The sequence below is a fragment of the Pseudochaenichthys georgianus genome, chromosome 8 (genome assembly GCF_902827115.2).
Source record: "Pseudochaenichthys georgianus chromosome 8, fPseGeo1.2, whole genome shotgun sequence".
NCBI classification, from domain to species: Eukaryota; Metazoa; Chordata; class Actinopteri; order Perciformes; family Channichthyidae; genus Pseudochaenichthys; species Pseudochaenichthys georgianus.
Window position 1 is genome coordinate 6,506,585 of NC_047510.2, and position 21,751 is coordinate 6,528,335.

At 41.8% G+C, this 21,751-nt stretch overlaps 1 protein-coding gene across 2 annotated transcripts in view; it reads right to left on the bottom strand.

The window, feature by feature from the left end:
• doc2a (double C2-like domains, alpha) overlaps positions 1 to 21,751 on the bottom strand; it is a 171,943-nt gene that overhangs the window by 70,459 nt on the left and 79,733 nt on the right. For both annotated transcript variants that reach the window (XM_034089111.2, XM_071203940.1), the window contains exons 2-3: positions 9,320 to 9,649; positions 5,093 to 5,172 (exon numbers count right to left, since the gene is read on the bottom strand). In XM_034089111.2, coding sequence (XP_033945002.1) covers positions 5,093 to 5,172; positions 9,320 to 9,644 — 405 coding nt within the window. In that variant the 5' untranslated portion in view covers positions 9,645 to 9,649. The remainder of the gene's footprint in view (positions 1 to 5,092; positions 5,173 to 9,319; positions 9,650 to 21,751) is intronic.

Genomic DNA, 21,751 nt, shown 5'->3' on the forward strand with positions numbered 1-21,751 from the left:
AATGTGCAGAGGACTCCCCAAGTGCTGTGTTTAATTTATTTTAAAGTAGGCCTGTGTATTATTTTTAATTCTCCTTATAAGAGTTCTTTGTTTCTTATTAGAGGTTAACAGTTTTATATCATGTAATAAATAGCATAATAAATGCAAAAAAACTGTCTGATATAACAATAAAAAACTATGAAATATGTTTTGCGGCTCCAGACAAAAAATGTTTTTGGAAAAAGGAGCAAAATGGCTCTTTTGGTCAAAAAGGTTGCAGACCCCTGCGCTAAACGGTCCTACGACGCTGGTTATCAAGTGGATCGCTCAAGCCAGCCGTGCCCTATCTAGTTAGGTGCGCGTTCACATGAAAGGGGTGGTATCTGGAGCATTCGACCAATCACAAACATGGAGAAGCGCACTGACAGCGCAGCGTCATACTTCCTGAATGAAAAGTCAACTATAATATTAGTCAAAAATGAAGAAGTTAAACTTTAAACATCCATGACTTAAACACTTTATCCAGGATCAAAGCCACAGAGCTGCACCTGCAAGGTGAATACAGCTGGTAACAGAACAAGTGTTTGAATGCGTACATTAACAGGTTTATGATATCACTGCCCCGTCTAAGACACGATCTGACTTTAATTACATTTGTCTCGAGTGTTTCGTCAACTTAATGTGTTGCTTAAAATAATACTTCTGCCAGTATGTGGTACTGTGAGTGTTGCACGGCCAGATACGGCTCAGCTGACTCAGATAAGGAAATATATGATACATTATGATGTGATATGAATGATAGTGGGACACATCGACGTCTGCACTCACAGTGCCGTGGACTGTACGTAATGTTACTTTGATCCGGTTACTTATGTTGTGGCAGATATTTAAGTAGGCCTACGCTTTCTTAACGCTAATGTTATAATAGTCAGATTGCTCTGAAGATGGGAGGTGATATTCTATTAATTTTCACGTTCACACAGTCAGTGATTTTGGCCGGCCGTCTTTCCTGCAACGGCAGTTTAAACTGTATTTCCTCCACACACTGAGCTCTGATTCGTCAGCAGGCGGTGCTTTCACTGAGTTGATCTCTTATCCTGGAACCTATCCTATCCTAGCCGCTCAGCATAAGTTATCTAGCCTGCTAAAAAGTGAACCAGCTTCGTAGGACCGGAAATCCCTGAAGTTAGCTTGCTAAACGAAAATTCTGAATCGTAGTATAGGCACAAGGCCTCTGGTGTCCATTTTATGGTACAGACATCACCACGGAGCAGACACACACACACACACACACACACACACACACACACACACACACACACACACACACACACACACACACACACACACACACACTGAAGAATTGTCCCTAAACTGCAGATGTATGGTGGTGCAGCCTGTTGTCTCCTAACAGTCCTCAGTTCTATTGTTTCTGACACTTATATTTGGGATATGGTTTTCTCTGAATTATGACTCTCCTGCCAGTGTTATTACCTTGTTGTGGTGGAAAGGCTTGTTTTGAAGCTTCAAAATCAAATAAAGCTGGATTGGGATTCAGGCGAGCGGCCTGATTAAAGACCGGCTCAAAGACAGGTTTGAGGGTTAGGTATGGTGTTAAAGAAAACACCACCTGGTGGGAAAAATAAAAAATCCCAAAACAATGGAAAAATCGTATCTTTTCTCATGTGTTGAATCCGACTCTGCACATCTTTGGTAAACAAACAGGAATTCAACTAGAGGTTTACTAGAGTGCACACCAGTGATGTGCAGTGAGGTTCATGGCTGGTGAGGCACTGACTCTTTCAGAGTCAGATTTACAAATATTATATATTTTGACCTTAAAGGTGGGGTAGGTAATTTTGGAGAAACCAGCTCGAGTGCGCTAGAATTTGAAAACACACAGCCCCTCCTCCAACACACACGAACGCGCACATGACCAATGAGGGCACAAGATAAGTTTGTGCACAGATGGAAGGCTGACAGGCAGGTTATTTTAGCCGGGCCGGCTAAAATGAGTGGTCGTGCTTATTACAGTACTACGGCTTCCACAGATGAAATGTTTTTATGGATTTTTTGTCAAAAGCACTTAAGATATTCATTGCTATCGGGATGTTAACATCAAAAAGTGTATCTCGAGCCAGTTTCTCAAACTTACCTACCCCGCCTTTAATCGAAATATTTTTATTATTCTTATATTTTCAAAAGCTTTTTTAGTCTGATGCTTCGATTCATTTTAAACAGACCTTTCAACAAAAGGATACCCAACATCTAAATATTGTTCTCTCTTAGTAAGATCCCATTTTCATTACAAATGTGGTCTTGCCTTGACTTGAAGATGAAGTCTATGCTATCCTTCTGGACAACAATCTTTATTACTTTTTTGTAAAAGTCCTCCTTATCTTCCTCTAGTTTCAAAAGTCTAGCTTGTTGTTTTCGTCTACCGTCTCTGCGTAGAATAACCGTAGCAACAAGAACCTGTGGGCACACTTGCGCCCCCTTCAGTGCGGCAGAGGTTATGGCTGCCTCCCCTGGTGCTTTCTCATTGTCGTTGTATGATGAGACCAGCGAGCTTAAATATCATATATACGTGAAATAAGTTATTTAGAGACTATGGATGGCGAGGACACATGTAATAAAGGGATCTACAAACATTACATTTGTGACCTACAGTGAGAAGGTAACAGGCATGCGCTTAGGGCATGTATTTTCTGCATTAACATTCCTTAGTCACCTGGTAGTCACACCCTGTCTCTCTCTCACTCTGTTACACCCATCAGCTCCATTAGTATTTAGGCCCACTTCACTTTCACCTCAGTGCCAGATCGTACTTTGCAGCATGCCAGTCTTTCCCGCATTCCCCTTTAGATTGCTCTCCCGGTTTCGGCCCTGCCTGTCCCTGACCAGCCTGCCTCGCCTGCTCCCTGACCCGTTCTGTACCTGCGACTCCCGTCCTGCTTTCTCCTGGGACCCTCGCCTGTCCCCGACCAGCCCTTTGCCTACTATCTGCCGTTTTGTCTCCTACCAGCCTATTGCCTTCAATAAAGCTGGTTACCGACTATCCCTGGTTTCCCGTGTTCTGCATTTTGGTCCTCAGCTCGTTTGTGACAATTTACAACACAGATCAGTGGAGACATTTTATTATTATTTAGTTTTTCTTTCGATTTTTTTCCGTTAAATTGGAGTATGAGGTTCCCTAACCCTGCTTTAATATAATAACATTAGTATTAATATCATAGCCAAAATGTCGGTGATTAACATTTTGTTTACAGACTGATCACTCAATGCTTCAAACTGTCCATCATCCTAAATAGACTAAAAGCAGTTTTTTGTTTTATATAGATCATTAGCTATGTGGGAAAATACTGTGTTTGAAATGTATAATTTAAATTAGATGTTAGCTTTTTGTTATATATATATATATATATATATTATTCCAGTCTCCGTTCAGATATGTTAAGTGGCATGTCATTCAACACAATGCTGCTCACCTCCTTCATGGGAGAAAAGCTGATTCAGGTTCAGCCTTATGGGGGGACAGGGCTGCTGAGCTTAGAGATGGATCTGTTGGACCTGGCACCAGGGGGAGGGACAACTGATTTAGTATGAATAGGCGCTAAAAATGTGCCTGTATTTATTAAAGGTAGGTAGGTAAGAATGGAGAAACCAGCTCGGGTGCGCAACCGAAAACAATCTGCCACTTCCTTCAGAGTTCCTTACAGAGCCCCTCCTCCAACACACACGAACGCGCACATGACCCATGAGGGCACGAGATAGGTTTGTGCACAGATGGAAGGCTGACAGGCAGGTAGGCCATCCAGTAATTTTAGCCGGGCCGGCTCAGATGATTGGTCGTGCTTTTTAAAGTACTACGGCTTCCACAGATGACATTTTTGTACGTATTTATTGTCAAAGCATTTAATATATTCATTGCTATCGGATGTTAAGAGCATTCCATGGAATATAACAACAAGTGTCTGTGAATTACCTACCATACCTTTAAATGTCAGCTAAAAGAGCAGTGAAATTAAAGACCTCTGAATTTTCTGTAAAGATATGCAGATGCTAACAACAACAATACACGTAAGGTGTGCGCGTTCTCTCACTCTTGCTCGCTCGCACCACATATACACACACCCTCCCGGTCCTCCCGATGGCCAGTCGGTGCCTGCCGGTGAGCGTGGAAGTGTGGTCTGCGAGCGGCAGGAGCGGGGCTGACAGCATCAGCTTGTAGATGGTATTTTAAACTCGATGCGCTCTGAAACTACGGGGCGCCGAGGACAAAAAAAACACATGCGTTAATTGCGTTAAAATAATTAGTGGCGTTAATTTTTGTTTGCGTTAACACGTTATTAACAGCCCTAATATAAGCATATGTATATCAGCATGTGAAGGACACTGTTTTCAGGAACTAGTTGTACCAAATGCTCTGTATGTGATGACTACTTCCATTCTTGAGAGGATAATAAATACATGTATCCTGATTTGAAACTTAAGCCGGTGACGAGTGATATTTCTCTAACTCTTACCTTGGCATGTGCGTTTATTTAACAAACACTTTCAAAATGTAAAATGCTGTGACTATCGAATAATTTTCCCTTTTGTGTTTTTTTATCAAATTCAAATTTTCTTTTTATAGCACATTTAAAAACGTTTTTCGGTCGAGCCAAAGTGCTGCACATGTAGATAATAAATAACACATTACTACCGATGTAAACAGAAGACAATAAATTACAACAGCAAATATAAAAATCAAACACAGGGAAGTGTCATGAGTCGTGCTCTGCTATGATTAGAAGGCCAGGGTGAAGAAGTGAGTTTTTAGTTTTGATTTAAAAGCCCCTAGGGTCTGGGCCGACCTCACATGGAGGGGCAGAGTGTTCCAGAGCCTAGGGCCAGCCGCCGCGAAGGCTCGGTGCCCTCTGGTTTTAGGCACTACCAGTAGCAGCTGGTCAGCAGTCACAGTATTTTGTGCACAATTACGGGAAATGCAATAAAACATTTCCAATGGAGGAACTCCAGACCACTTGGAAAACAAGGTTTACAAACCACTCTGCAGCTCAACCTACATCCCTGCTCACAGAAGCAGTTTTCACTCATCTCTTCAGAGTGTTACCTTGGCGCGCAGCAGCCTGCAGTGCAGCTCACTGGACCTCTGCTCGTACCTCAGCTCAAACTCCAGTGTTCCCAAAGCGGCTGAGGAGGAAAAAACAAAGGAAGGACAGAACTCATTAAAGGAAAAAAACATTGCATCAGAAGAAGGATATGAAAAATCAGTCGGAATAAAATCAAAGCATGAACAGAGACATCCAATTTAATGGAGCAGCTGCTGCCACATGGATCTGAACACAACACTTCCCATGTCAACACGGAAAATCCTCTTAGAAGAAACACATTCGTCAGGGCGCCTTACATACATGCACACAAACTGTGTGTAAATGTATAAGCTCATACATCAAACACAACCTGGTGTTCTTCCAGTGCGTTATATAAGAGCGCACATACAGGATGTGATTCACAGGGATTCAAACGTTTATTTTCGGCATCAGCTCTCATAAAACCAACAAACCTCTGCTTACTCAACACATTGTATTCTTATGCTAAACTATAATCTTCTTCACACTGCGGTGTGTTTGTCAACCTGGAGGATCGCCCACTTCCTGTTCAGATTCTGTTTATACGAGGCCCTTTCCCATTTCACTAATTTCCCCTCCTCGACTCCTCGGTCCTCCGGTAGTGACCCGGAAATGGATTTCAGCGCGCCATGTTAAAGGACATCTCATATTTCTCTAAATGCACTTCGAGGATCGAGCTTCGAGGAGTCTCTCTGGAGGAGCTCTAACCGAGGAGACACTAATGGGTCCACCGCGCCAGTCCGTGGATTCTTCGCGGATGCATTTCCGGCAACAGTGATGTTTAAAAGAGTCGTGACGCACGGCCGGACTTATCTCAGCCAATGACAGCTCTGCATGCATCCCCTGGATATTATTTTAGTAACTGCTTTCATCGCGTCGCGATGTTTATAGAGAGAACAGCTGTGAGGTCCGTGCAGAAAGCAGAGCAGTGTGTATAATATATATCACTCAGTATAACAGGCTTACATTACTCTCTTTATTTGCTGTAGTTTAGTAGATATCTACAAACAAAGAGTCGATATTTGTCTAAAACCATTCAGTGCTTCACATAATAAAATACTAAGACACGAGGATAGGAGTCGATGAGGGGAATTAGAGAAATGAGAAAGGGCCAGAAGCATCTGAAGGGACTGTTTCACTTCTGGTTGGAGAGTCCTTCAAGTGACCACAGAGAGACGCAACACAAATGGAGGCCAAATGACCACAAAGGGCTGTGAAACTCCGGAAAATGTAATTTATGTTAACATATTTTTCTTCTACGGGAAAGTATTCTTGCCAAGAAGACAGTGTGGAAAAAATATGTGAAAAAAAGGCACAAGAGATGCCAATGAACTACAAAAAGAAAATAAAAAGACATAAAACAACCAAAGAAACACACAAAAAGAGATGCAAAACATGCACAAAGAAAGGCAAAACCACCCGCATCGGAAACATCAGGAACGCCATGAAATACTTTGCTACTGAGTGACTGAGACAAAAACAACGACAAAGACATTTGTAGTCATTTGTGTGTCTCCATCTGAAAAGAAACAATGGATTAACTTGAGTAGCTTTTTCTTAATTACACTAGTGAGGTCCTTTTCTTAAGTTTTTGTTGCATATGATAAGTGACTACAAATAAATGTCCATCAATAACACATACCAAAGAGACACACAGGAAACACCACAAAGACAAAAAACAACTACAAAGTGACACAACAATCAGAGGGCACATTTACAGAAATCAGCAGCAAAGAAAACACAAACAAAATGGCCACACAACAGTCAACAGACACACAACTACTCAAAAGAGCTGCAGCATTATCTGGGGCATACTTACTGAAAACACTAACTAATATCATTACTAAATGCATTCACTTAATCATCAGTTAAAGTTGATTTGTTTATGTACTTGTTATCCCTCTATATGAAGCGTTATACCACTATTACATGACATCTCCACGTCACTTGTGATGCTGCTGTACGTGACTCTCCAGATCAGACTGTTTGTTGAGTTAAAGATCAAGTGGGACGCTGGATTTATACAGCATGCATATTTGATGTGCCTGCTGTTGATCTTAATTGACATGTTGTTCTTTCGGAGACAGTTTGATTGTGTCTGCTTGTATTAGGGTGTTTTATTGTATTACTTTATATCTAATCAAAGGCAAAGAGAAAATTACAAAAAACTAAATGTATGTATTGACAATAGATGTCAAATATCCTCCCCCTCACTGCAGACAGTATTCACGTACTACTATTAGACGTGTAGTGTAAGTGATCATGCTAATGATAGTGCTTTGCAGATAAGAATGCATTTCAGACGTCTGATTTTCATCTAACAGCAGTAATAAGAGATAAAGCTGCTTCCCTCTGCTGACTCCACTGCAGTCCTCTACATAAAATGGGATACAAGAAGCTGTGAGTGCATTTTCCACTGAATGCTTATGTTCCTAATTCCTCCCACCTACACTAACAGCCTGGATCTGCTGTAAAAACATCATGCACCAACAAACGCAGCGCTGCACCACACAGAGTGATCACATCTGAGCCTGCAGAGGAAATCTAAAGGAATCATATCTGCACCAAGGACTCAAACTAATAAAAAAAAAACTTTTTTCTTTGCCAGTGTATTTGATTTGATCAACTAGTTCCAGTAATATGACTGACTGTCAAATTCTGATGAGCATTATTATAAAAACAACAACCAGCTGCAAAACAAAAGCAATACGACACAAAGAGACAGAACGATGCAAAACAGCAGCAAGGATGTGACTACAGAGGATCAAAACCACAAAGTAGACACAAAATGACCTCAGAGACACACAATGACTACAAAGTGACACAAAACGAATAAAAGACAAAAAACGACCAGGAAAAGATGCCAAAAACCCCCACAAAAAACACAAAGAGACGGAAAACAACCAAAAGGGAATCCCAACAGAGCCGCCAAACACACGCATTTATTTGGGAGTCTTTCTCCTACAGTGTAAAACTCAAAATCGAGTATATTTGTCGAATTTCTAGTCAGAATGTAATGTCTCTTTACACTTATATAATGAATAAGAACTAACAATGCTGTGAGATATAGGGTCTTGTTTTAACAAAGCATCTCATATACTTTAAAGTCAAAGACTCTTGTAAAACCTTTTTTTAGTTGTATCTCAGATGAAACAAAGTTTTTAAGCAGCTGTGGTATCTGTAAAAGACAGATCACCTTGTTTCAAGAAATTCATCTTACGCATTTGAAAATCACCAACTAACATCAGGAAAAAAACAACAATTTTAAGCATTTCTGGCTTATTTGGTAACAATATTTTCTGATCTGAATACTTCTCCCACGTCTGCGTCTCACAAATGACTAATTGGAACGTCTAAACGTCATCCAGACATTTAGCTGCCTTAAACTTAGCAGTGATTAAGTGACCGCGCTGTAGTTTGTTTATTGTCTAAATCCCAAATTTGTGTAAATGTGGCAATTATCCTGCTCAACAAAATGTGTAAGTATCATAAACATGTGTCCACCAGTTTATTGTCTGGGGATATCCCTGTGATTATTGTCTATGGAGCCATTGCGATGCTTACTTCCGGTCGACCTACAAAAACATGTCATCACTGCACCACTCTATAGGGCTGTCACAATGAATTAACGTTTTTTTTTGTGAAAAATGTTTTTATATCTCATTACTTCTACTTCTGCAGGAGTTCAACAGCACTTACTGGAGAATAAACACGTCATGTTATCTTTAGCCTGATTTGGGGCGGTCCTGCATTGCATTAATGAATGTTGGTTCTAATGTTTTAGCACTGTGTAGTGTATCTGTAAATGTTCACAAAATATGAATAATTGCTTAGAATGCTGCTAGTGCTAAACCAAAATATTTATCCCAGTTGCATTCATGTGAAAAGAGCCTAACCCTAAAACCCTGAAATGAGTCAGCATTTTAGCGCTAGCTGTTCTTTTGTCTCGAAGTCAATTCGTTTTTTTTATGGCTTTTTGGTTATTACCATAAAATAAGGTATGTGGTTAACACAGGCTTAAGAGAGATTTTAAAGTGTTACTTTACAACATTCCTGTAAGTCTAGTATGAAGACATGCTGAGTCATGCATAAGATGCGAAGTGTGTTTAGATGCGGAGCCACACACACACACACACACACACACACACACACACACACACACACACACACACACACACACACACACACACACACACACACAGACTCACTGCAGTCGTCGCTGTCGTCGCTGTTTATCTCCACCGACGTGTCCACGCTGCTGGTCAGCGACAGAGAGCAGCCCCCCCCAGGCCGGCCATGGGCCAGCAGGGGGGACAGCAGGTGGGTCCCGCCCATCCCTGAGGCCACAGAGCCAGGGCTGAGGGTCAGGGGGGAGGTGGGGGGGTTCGGGGACAGGGGGCCGGGGGAGGTGGGGGACAGGCGGGGAAAGTAGGCGGAGATCTGACGGATGGGTCTGATGGGGCCAGGGCAAACGTCGATGGCCATGTGTTCCTGGATGGAGATGCTGAACTTCTTTCCTCTCCGCAACGTCATAGAGTCTAAAGGTAAACAAACACAAGTTTACCCGATGTGTCACCACCAGGTAAATTTAGTGGCTTTCTATCATCTGACATGAACTTCATCAGCTGGTAAGACAATATAAAGAGAGGTATTGCTTAGATGAGTATGTAAAGTTTAATGGTGTTAACTAATTAGAGGGGCGTGGCACCACAGCTGTGTGAACTCAGCAATCAGGCGTCCATTTAGGTAGCTCTTTCCTTCAGCGTCAGCTTCAGCCGAAGACTGACAAAGACATTGGAGTCCTGCGGGAGTAAGACTGACAAAGACATTGGAGTCCTGCGGGAGTCACGAGGGTGGCAAAGAGGAGGCTAATCCTACTCTGATTGAGCTAAGTATTGCTGGTGTCTTATTTTTCTTTTCTTTAGCTTTCTAGCCCCTCATGCTATAATCATGTGTATTTTCTCCATTCCTGTTTATGTGTCTTCTCGCAATTATCACTGGCCCCGTGTATCTCCTAATCGCTATAACCGGCCTGCTCTCGTCTATCCCACGTGCTCCACTGAGATCCAACATCTAGTTTCAGGTGGCCTGTGGAACTGCCAGTCAGCTGTTCCTAAGGCTGACTTCATCTCTGGCTACGCCTCCCTGCAGTCTCTGGATTTCCTTGCTCTCACTGAGACCTGGATTACTCCATTCAACACATCCACCCCAGCAGCTCTCTCCACAGCATATTCCTTCTCCCAAACACCCAGACCCACTGGCAGAGGAGGGGGCACTGGTCTCCTGCTCTCTCCCAAATGGAGCTTTTCCCTCTTCAAGCTACCTAACTTCACTCCTTCCACCTTTGAATTCCATGCCGTCACAGTAACCCATGCTATACAATTAACCATTGTTGTTCTCTACCGTCCACCAGGTGCCTTGGGGGACTTCTTGGAGGAATTGGATAATCTCCTATCACACATCCCTGAATCTGGCCCTCCCGCTGTACTTCTCAGAGACTTCAACCTCCAGACGGGGACGATAGACGAACTAACATCTCTGTTAACCGCCTTTGCTTTCTCACTGTCTCCGTCCCCACCAACTCATAAAGCTGGCAATGTCCTTGATCTCATATTCTCAAGGAACTGCGCTACTTCTAACCTCTCTGTAAACCCGCTCCACACATCCGATCACTTCTTCATCTCATTCTCTCTACCCCTTTCCAAACATAACAAACTAATCTCTTCTCATCCTGCACCTGTCCGCCGTAACCTCCGTTCCCTCTCCCCTCTACCTTTGCCTCATCGGTGCTCTCAGCCCTCCCTTCCTATGACTCGTTCCAACTCCTGCCTCCAAACTCTGCTGCAGAAACTCTCCTCTCTACTCTCTCATCCTCTCTGGACTCTCTCTGTCCTCTCACATCTCGGCAGGCTCGTTAGTCCCCTCCTGCTCCCTGGCTAAATGATGCACTGCATGCTAATAGAACCGTCCTTAGGGCAGCAGAGCGGAAACGGTGGAAATCCAAACACTGCGACGACCTCCTAACCTATCAGGCTCTCCTCTCCTCTTTCTCTGCTTCGATCTCTCCGGCAAAAAGCACTTTCTTTCAAGATAAGATCCAATCTTCCTATTCCAATCCTAAAAAACTATTTTCCATCTTCTCCACCCTCTTGGACCCTCCCAAAGCCCCTCCCCCCTCCTCACTTCTGTCAAGCGACTTTGTTAACCACTTTGAAAAAAAGGTTGATGATATTCGCTCTTATTTTTCGGACTCACCTTTACTCACCGCTGGGTCACCAGACCCTCCTTCCACCCGCACACTAACCTCCTTTTCCCCTCTCTCGCCAAGTGAGGTTCTTACCCTCATTACCTCTGCCCGCCCTACCACCTGTCCTCTGGACCCTATCCCTTCAAACCTCCTTCAGACTATCGCTCCTGATATTCTACCGTTTCTCACCCATTTCATCAACACTTCTCTAACTTCTGGTCACTTTCCAAACAGTCTCAAGGAGGCAAGAGTAAACCCTCTCCTAAAGAAACCCACTCTCAACCCGTCCGATGTTATAAACTACAGGCCTGTCTCTCTCCTCCTGACACGGTGAACCATCAGATCCTCCTTCACACTCTCCAAGAACTTGGAGTTTCAGGCTCTGAACTTTCCCTCCTCACCTCATACCTCAAAGACCGTACCTAAAGGGTAACTTGGAGAGGTTCCGAGTCCGACCCTTGTCAATTAACTACAGGGGTCCCTCAGGGCTCTGTTCTTGGTCCCCTCCTCTTCTCCCTGTACACAAACTCGCTCGGATCTGTCATTATCCCGCATGGTTTTTCATACCACTGCTACGCTGACGACATCCAATTCATTCTGTCCTTTCCCCGCTCAGAGACCCAGGTCGTCGCACGCATCTCTGCTTGTTTAGCTGACATCTCTCAGTGGATGTCCACTCATCATCTCAAGCTCAACCTTGACAAAACTGAACTGCTTTTCCTTCCGGGAAAAGATTGTCCCACTCTTGACCTGACTATCAACATCGGCACCTCTGTTGTTTCCCCGACCCAGACTGCAAGGAATCTGGGTGTGATCCTAGATAACAACCTGTCCTTCACTGCAAACATCGCTGCTACAACCCGTTGCTGCAGATACACGCATTACAACATCAGGAGAAAGCGCCCCCAGCTGAGTCAGAAAGCGACGCAGGTCCTGGTCCAGGCTCTCGTCACCTCACGCCTAGACTACTGCAACTCCCTCCTGGCTGGTCTACCTGCATGTGCCATCCGACCTCTGCAGCTCATCCAGAATGCAGCGGCTCGTCTGGTCTTCAACCTTCCTAAATTTTCCCACACCACGCCGCTCCTCCGCTCCCTCCACTGGCTTCCGGTAACTGCTAGAATTCACTTCAAGACACTGGTACTTGCGTACCATGCTGCGAATGGATCTGGCCCTTCCTACATCCAGGACATGGTTAAACTGTACACCCCAGCGTGTGCTCTACGTTCTGCATCAGCCAAACGACTCGCTGCACCCTCGCTGCGAGGGGGACCCAAGTTCCCATCAGCAAAAACACGTGGGTTTGCTATCCTGGCTCCAAAATTGTGGAATGAGCTCCCCATTGACATCAGGACGGCAGAAAGCTTACACACCTTCCGGCGCAGACTGAAAACTCATCTCTTTCGACTCCACCTCGAGCGATAGAATTACTAACAAAGAACTGCTAACAGAGCACTTATATACTAATAAAGGACTGGCTTATCTATAGCCAGTTGAGTAGCACTTGAAATACTTGGCTCTATGAAAGCTGATGTACTTATATGATTCTGTTTTCTTCAAGGTTGTGTCTTCCTGGTCGAATGTACTTATTGTAAGTCGCTTTGGATAAAAGCATCAGCTAAATGCAATATAATGTAATGTAATGTGTTCCCGCCAGTTGCAAAACTAATTTTCCCTTTGTCTCACTTCACTCACTCTAGTTGTGCTGGAGAAGAGATGTAGATACCAACAATGTTTCATCAACCGTGGCCAAATATCCTACTTCTACTGGAAACTGAACACATTTGTTTAATCTCTAGCAAGTCAGCTGAATCAATCTTGTTTTTTTTTATATTTATTTGACAGGGACAGTGCACATTGATTGACATTTCTGTAAATGCGCCAGAGTTAGCCAACAGGCTATTTTTCCTCTGTAGTCCCTTGACAGATTTTGAAAGTCATCCTAAAAACAAAAATTCACTTCAAATAACAGGTAAATACAATCAGTAAAACAACATTCAACAGAGATACTTATATTATGATAAAAGCATATATAAAAACATAAAAACTAAACTAAAATACATATTCACAAAGCAGACAGAGAGCATGTTTTTAAGTTAGATTTAAATAAACTGCAGGTGTTTTGTTCTCTAATCTTTACTGGGATTGAGTTCCACTGTTGTGCAGCTTTAAAAGAAAAAGAAGATTGGCTGAATGAACTCTTCCTTAATGGAACAACGCAGTTTCCTCTTGTTGCAGCTCTTGTTGACCTTGTTGACTTGTTGACCATCTTGTTTTCCAGAGCAACACACTCTCACTCCATAATCGTCCAGGAGCGACGTTTGGTCAGGGTCCCGTGGTGTCCAGTTGTGACGCTCCTAGGCTCCTTCAGCTTCATAAAGGGACGCAAATAGCTTTCAACTGATTGCAATGTATTCCCATCTGCGGCGGGATTTGACGCTCATGGAAGCACGGCATTTGTTTGTGTCGGCTGCCCTTACAGGCAATGTGACCGTCCATTCCCATTGGATAACGGAGAATTGTACACCCGGAAGTAAGTATTCCCCTTACTGTCGATTGATTTTACAGTGATATCTGCACTACTCATCGACTAAAAAACACCAGATTATCCTTGTTAATTACACAACATTGATTGGTTTAAATTTTGTGCAATGCTTTTGTATTTTTCCCCTTCAATTCGGAGAAACAAATATTTTTTCGGAGTAAAGGATGGCAGAAGACACTACACTACCCAGAATCCCCAGCTATCGTTTAGGACTACACCATGTGCTCTGTTTGACAAACCCCGTTTTTTTTCACCATTCATTCCAATGGCTGGCGTCTATGTCACGTGATCTTCAAATTTCTCCCTGCAGAAAAAAAAACATGGCCGATCTTCGTTTTATTGTCGGTGTAAAATGCCTATTTTAAAGTTAGTTTGCCATTAAAATGCGTTTTGATGTCATTTGATGCGAGAAATATGAGTTGTTATTTCAGATTATGTGTGCAGTGGATGTACATGATCTTTAGTTTGCTAGTTATTACGAAGATTACTTCAGGAAATTACGTCCATAGAACGTTTTCATTGTTACCAAGGTGGTTGCTAGGGACGCGGCTATCGATATTATTTCTGTTATGTTGTGTAACTGTTTAATGGTGTTATCTTTATTGCTACCCCCTTCCTCGTCAATGTATAGTGTTGGTCCACAGCGCAAACATATTAGTTTAACAAAATCCGCATCCAAAGATACGTTATTTTCCCCTGTGCAATTCCAGTCTCACATCTCACAGCACATCGTCATTAACAAATACCGGAAACAGACCGAAAACATTTAAAAAAAATAAAATAACACTTTATTCCGAGTGTGCTTGCTTTTCTCTTTGAAAGTCATCACATAACAGCATTGTAATACACGGTTCGGCTGCATTAAATATTACATATCTGCCGTAGTTCTCTATTTATAGAGCCCTGATGAGAAGACTTCTAGACAAACATGAGGAACTGAAAACGTGACGTGGATCATAAATATATCAGCAATTAAACAACATCTTACATTTATTTTCACACAATACGTCTCCTTGTAGTATCAACACTAATTCGGCTGACTTTTATATTTGATCCAATTGGTAGATAGGCTGTATTTACACCATAAAGGTGCACAGCTGATATAAAAGGGACACCTAGTGGTTAAAGCATGTTATTGAATTTCATTATTTTTATTATTAGATATTAATAGGATCCCTATAAAGTATATTCATTACTTGTTATTCTCTACTAATAGTTCATTAAAGACTGTATATCAGAGGTGCCCAACCAGTCGATCGCGATCGACCGGTCGATCGCGGGGAGATTCCCAGTCGATCGCGAGATGTGTCTAAAAAATTCAGTTGTATCGTTAATGTCCTATAACATAATCTTCCTGTGCCAGAATAATGCACTTGAACGCATCAAAGCTTTGTGATTGGCCGGCGTGACCCCATGTGTCGGGGCGTGGCTTGTGGGCAGTGGGCACTAGTTCGCTGACGTTGTCCGTGTCAACAGGAGTGACAGTCCGCACACACACAAGACCGCAATGGCAGAAGCAAAAAAGCCCCAAATATATAATTTTCACTCCGAGTGGGAGGATGATTATTTTTGTATCTATTCCAATTCAAAGTCCATCTGTCTCATCTGCAATGCGAGCGTGGCTTTATCGAAGAAGGGTCTTTTAGGAGCGGCATTTCAAAACAGTGCACAAACGCTAGGGAGGGGCCTGAAAGAACAGCTAAATGCACAGCAGTCCACCAGGCCCAACAACAAGAGCAAGGCTGCTACCTAGCATCTTATCGTGTCAGTCACGTTCTTGCGAAACACATGAAGTCTTTCAAAGATGGCGAAGTTGTGAAAGAAGCATTCCTGGAGGCTGCCGATGCGCTTTTGGGGGACAGTAAAAATAACAGTAGTATTTCAACAGGTTTTTGAATACAAACTCAAGTTAGATACCGTTATTAATCAGCTGTAAGTTTTAGTTTGTTTGAACTTATTCATTATAATTATTGTACAAAATGGTATAAGAATGCAAACATTAAGATCTGTTCTGTTTAAATTGATTATAGTCTATTATCAATTCAGGTTAAGAAACTAGTGTTGCTTGCATTCTATTTTAAAGGCATTTATTTGTATACTCTACTAAAATGCAACAAAAAAAGGTTTTGATTCTATTAATTTTGTCTTTTTTATTGCACTTTGGAAGCAGATTCCTGTGTAGCTTCAGATCTGAGTTGTCTTATTAGTAAGCCTCATTTATACTTTTGTAGCAACACTATTTTTATATAATGGCAAAGAAAGGGTTCAGAGTCTTTTCTTTTTTCCTGTGTCATATGTGGCAGCACTGTTCAATGTTTCTTGAAAACATTACCCACTGTAGTGACGTGTGAATAAACTCCAACTCTGTATCAACAACACTGTTGTGTAACTTCAGTTAAATACTTGTATGTGTATAGATTAGAAAGAGGAAAGATAAAGGATCTGCAGTATTTTATGAAGTATTAATCGTACGAAGGTCAGTTTTATACAAGTAGAAGTGTGTATTTACCTGGTAGTAGGCTGTCAGTAATGGCTACGCCTCTCTATTTGGACTGGTAGATCTCGGCAGACTGGCAACTTTAAAAGTAGCTCTCGGTTCAAAAAAGGTTGGGCACCCCTGCTGTATATAATGACTATTTTGCACATCCCTTTCAAGATTTCAAGATTTTCTAAGGTTTATTGACATATTATATTCACAAACGGTGTAGTTATGCATTGAATGAAAAACTTTGGTCGCAGGTTCCTCAATAGTGCATTACAAGACATCTATCAATATTTATTTAAATATCTAAAGCAAATTAGCTGCTCCGACCCTTGGTCCTGACGGACTCCAACTTGTCTTTATTAATCAAACAAATAAATAAACTAGGGCTGTCAAACGATTACAAATTTTAATCAGATTAATCACAGCTTAAAAATTAATTAATCATGATTAATCACCATTCGAACTATGTCCAAAATATGCCATTTATTTATGTATATTGTTGTGGGAATGGAAATATAAATGAAAGAAGGCGGAAATATCCATTTAACATACAGTATCTATGTTTATTATAAAATGTTTCCGCGTGTCAAAATGAAAGACGACCCACACACCTATCAATCATCAAACCGTGGGGTCTTAATTCATTATGTGTTGATTTCTATCAACGGGGGAGTACTTCAGGAAAGTCGACAGAGGGGGGGCGGCGGCTAGTGGAGTACTTCGTGACCACAGAGTGTGAAGTTGTGATCAGCTGTTTTAGCGCAGTTCTCCAGTGAAGGGGGGGTGGGGGGAGTCTCCCTCCGCAGCCGGTTGGCGTAGTTTTGGCACAAGTCTGTTGTACAGACCGACGTTAACAGCAGGCCTGTCTGTGCACACGGAGACCGACTCTGTCGTCCGGTGATCTAACCGCCTTCTGGAAAAGCTTCACAAGTACGTCGGTACGCAAATGCGCTTTGTGACACAAGTGACGGTACGCATTTCAGATTACGCACATAACCTGCGTACCAGTTATGTGCACCCCTGAACTACAGCAAAAGTATTCTCCGTCGGGACTTCCTGCAACAACACCACGCCGTTATCAAAGATGTTCTATTGAGAAGACGATCACTACGTGACAAAAGTTTTCAAAACCGTGGCTACTGAAATCAATCTTACTAACTGCTGTCTGTGCAATTTACTCCGCACGAGTTGGCAGACTTTATTTTGCTTACTTTAACATCATTTTTCATGGTGGAGCTAAGCCATTTCTTGGTATGGGTGTAGCCTACCCCAGCCATACCCTGGCGCTGCCACTGGTGGCATGTATGGGGCGGGCCATTCTGCACATGTGTTAAATGCGTTAAATATTTTAACGCAATTAATTCAAAAAAGTAATTACCGCCGTTAACGCGATCAATTTGACAGCACTAAAATAAACATAAGGATAAGTATGTGTTATTGTTGAGTAAATGGAGAATTGCACAGGGGAAAATAACGTAGGCTATCTATGCCACAATTTTAGATGCGGATTTTGTTAAACTAATACGTTTGCGCTGTGGACCAACACTACACAATGACGGGGAAGGGAGTAGCAATAAAGATAACACCATTAAACAGTTACACAACATAACAGAAATAATATCGATAGCAGCGTCCCTAGCAACAAGTAGTAACAAGTAGTTAATAATAATAAAAGACATTAAGAAAAAGGCATTTTAAACAGTCATTAAAAAGCAACACAATCTACCTGCATTGCATTACTCTAAACGTGTAATAACGTGCTTTAACCAGTAGGTGGTTTGGGTTAAAAAGCTGTCAGGTTTACAATGTTAACAAAATAAAATATACTGCTGTTTCTGGTTTAGTTTACGACGGATATATTTAGTTATTGTTTTTATATTTGTAACACAAAAGCGATGGAAAAAACCCACAGCAACACAGAAAAGATGGTCTTAACATGACCCAGCGGTCTAGTAGTTAATAAAAAACAATAATATCAAAACAAAATATTACTACTAACTTTATGTGAAATTCAAACTGAACGGTAAAAGAATAGTTTCCGGTCTATTCTGAGCCTGATCTCTGTAGATAAATAAAAATAAAGAACTACGACAGATGTGTAATATATTTAATGCAGCCTAACCATTTATTACAATGCATTCATGTGATGACTTTCAAGAGTAAAGCAAGCACTGCTGAATAAAGTATGATTTTATCTTTTACGAAACGTTTTTTTTCATATGGAATGCAGTTGGAGGTCAACCAATCACAGAGCTTGAGAACTAATCACAGGGTTTGTCAAACAGAGCACATGGTGCAGTCCTAAACGATAGTTGAAAGCTATTTGTGTCCCTTTATGAAGCTGAAGGAGCCTCGGAGCATCACAACTGCACGCCACGGGACCCTGACCAAACGTCGCTCCTGGACCATTATGGAGTGAGAGTGTGTTGTCCAGAGCGGTATGAACCCCAAATAATAGATTTTGCTTTGTTTTTTATTACATGTGATGAAGACATTGTCACTATTTGCTTATGGCACATGGTGAAATGCACACACTGAGTACAATACTTTCAAAAACACATTAATGCCTGTAGTAATTGTGGTGAGTGCAACCACTACAATTTTGTGAAATAATCACTCAAATTCATTTTAAAGTTAAAGCTAGCTTATATTTGAACCATTCTTAACATGAAAATGGTTTCCAAAGTACCAGAGTAACCTAATATTCCTCTCCTAAACAGATTTAGGGAGGCGTGTGGTGCAGTGGACTAGTGCGTTGGAATAGTGCAGGGGTCGGCAACCTGCGGCTCTCGAGCCGCATGCGGCCCTTTAAGCCCTCTGCTCTGGCTCCCTTGAGTTTAGACAAAAATAAGAAGGAAATAAAATAAAAGTATTTGTAGGACTATTTATATTTTCTTGCATGGTTGAAAATGTTTCGTATCTTGTATTTTGAGGTGATACTGTGACACATAAATAAAAAACAGAACGGTTTTAATTAGGTCAACTAAAATATGCGTCACATCCTGCTACGGTCCCGCGAGAGCGCCTTTTCTTGGAGGCGAATAACCTGACTAACCCCCGGCTCGATGAGCGAACTATGGATAAATCAAAGAAAAGTACCGGAGGAACACAGGATTTAATTCTGCGTGGACAGAGTTATATGCTTTCACAGCAAACGATGCTGGTTTACCGGTCTGTTTGATGTGTAGAGAGAAGTTGTCAAAGATGCTGCAGCCTTTACGTATCGAGGAACAACACGGGAGAGGAAGACAGCTGACGATCTTCAGTGATAATTCAATGGGTTATGTCATTTATTTCAGAAAACACTTTTTGTTATATTCCATGGAATGCTCTTATCGTCCCGATAGCAATATATTAAATGCTTTGACAACAAATATATATAAAATGTTATCTCTGGAAGCCGTAGCGCTGTAAAAAGCACGACCAATCATTTTAGCCGGCCCGGTGTAGGTACCATATCTGCACGGCCTACCCATGGATGTATAATAAGAACTGGATACAGCATGAGAGGCGGGCCTCATTCATTCCTATGAGAGTTGCTTATTGGCGCATGATGATAAAATGGCCCAAATGTTGAGAGTGAAACGTCACAGATTACCCAGCATGCCTTAGAAGTACCCGTATGTGCGCTCAAAGAGCATGTGCAACTTTAACCACTGTGGAAATTGATGTAAGGTATTATGCAGAAAATGTGATGCAGCATATTTTTGGTATATTCATTTTAATGTCACCCATATATAGGAGGTGTATTGCATCATGTTATCCCTAATATATGTGTGGGTGTATACATTCCTGTGTGTTAATAGTTGAAGGAACAAAGTACATTTTTCCTCTTAAATATAGAGAGGTTTTTTATAGATTCCTGAAACAATGTTCCCTTTTTCTTAAAAGTAGATTAGCGCAATAGTCTTTTTCTTTCACTTTTACCCTTTTATCAAAAGGGTGTTTTTAGGCTATTTTTGAGGAGGGAAAATGCAGAATTACTTATGAGTTCTGTTTTGAGTGAAAAGATTACCCCTTTGAGTGTTTTTCTTGGTTAACCATTAATAGGCTTTGCAAATTAACAAGAGAACTGCGAGGGACATTTTCCCCAGATATAATGGTTAAATTCTTCTTAAGTTAATGATGCGCATCCTGCAGGCCTTGAGAATTGAGTCACATAGTTAAGAGAGACAATGGTCCTTCTGATTCTGGGTAAGCTGACTTCGGGTGGATGGAAGTTCAGAGAGGGCCTGGGGGTATGAGGACAGTTAAGCTCTGTTGGTTAGCTGGTCCTGAGGAGGTCATGAGATGATGACTGTTAAATTCCCAACAAGTATGGCTTTCATAAAGAAAAACATATGACTATTGTGTGATAAGCTACATGATAAGATGTGTTTTGCTTCAAACTGAGACTGTTTGGTTCTCTGCTGGCACGCGCTGATTCGCTGTGACACAGCATATTTTGCATCTCCCAATGAGATGACCTAAAAAGATGACCAGCTGACCCAACCCCTCCTGTTTGTTTTGGTATGAAAGCCTGTTCGGCCTTGGGTTCGCTCTCTCTTCTCGGGCTGCCAAGACCGAAGGATCTAAGCAGCACGTGAACAAGGGCAGGAGTACTCCTTACATTACATTATATTATATTATATTATATTGTATTGTAATGTATTATATTGCATTGCATTATTACCTTTTATAATTAAAACAGATTATTGTTTAACCCTCGTCCTGGTTGTTTTGAGTGTTCCTTCTTTTAAAACAAACTCATAGGATCGGCGCGGAGAAGAGATATCTACTCCAACACCACGCACCCCAAAAGGCTCGTTCACATCAAGCACGTCAATTTGCGTACACGTAACAGCACCGCGCGTTCTGGATTGTTATGATGGATTTGATATTAACGAATAACGAGCAAGCCCCCAGGAAGTGCGCCGGAGTCTGATGAGAATATTCGTGCTGGTCAAACGGCGGTACTACACTTCCTTTAGGTTGCTGGGCCCGGAAACACTTTTTTCCATTGACTTACATGGGGAAAGAGTGGTCTGTAACTCGTTGGATAATTTTTTTTAAACTAAATAAACTACCCAGTATGAACGTTTGTATAGCCCTTATTAAAAACATTCGTTCCTCAAGTTGTAAAAATGTGCTAATAACGTTATTCTGAGAGTTATTTCCCTCTGCATTATGAACGCGCATCTAACCCACGGGACCGCGCCGCCCGGCACGTTCATGTTATGTGTTCAGTACAGTACTACATGAGTTTCTCTTTACCCATGGATGCACAATAACAACGGACCATATCACCTTACTGACAGCCCACGGAGCTGTAATAATGGATATATTGCACATGTTTGCTGTAATTCATCATTTGTAAAATATTA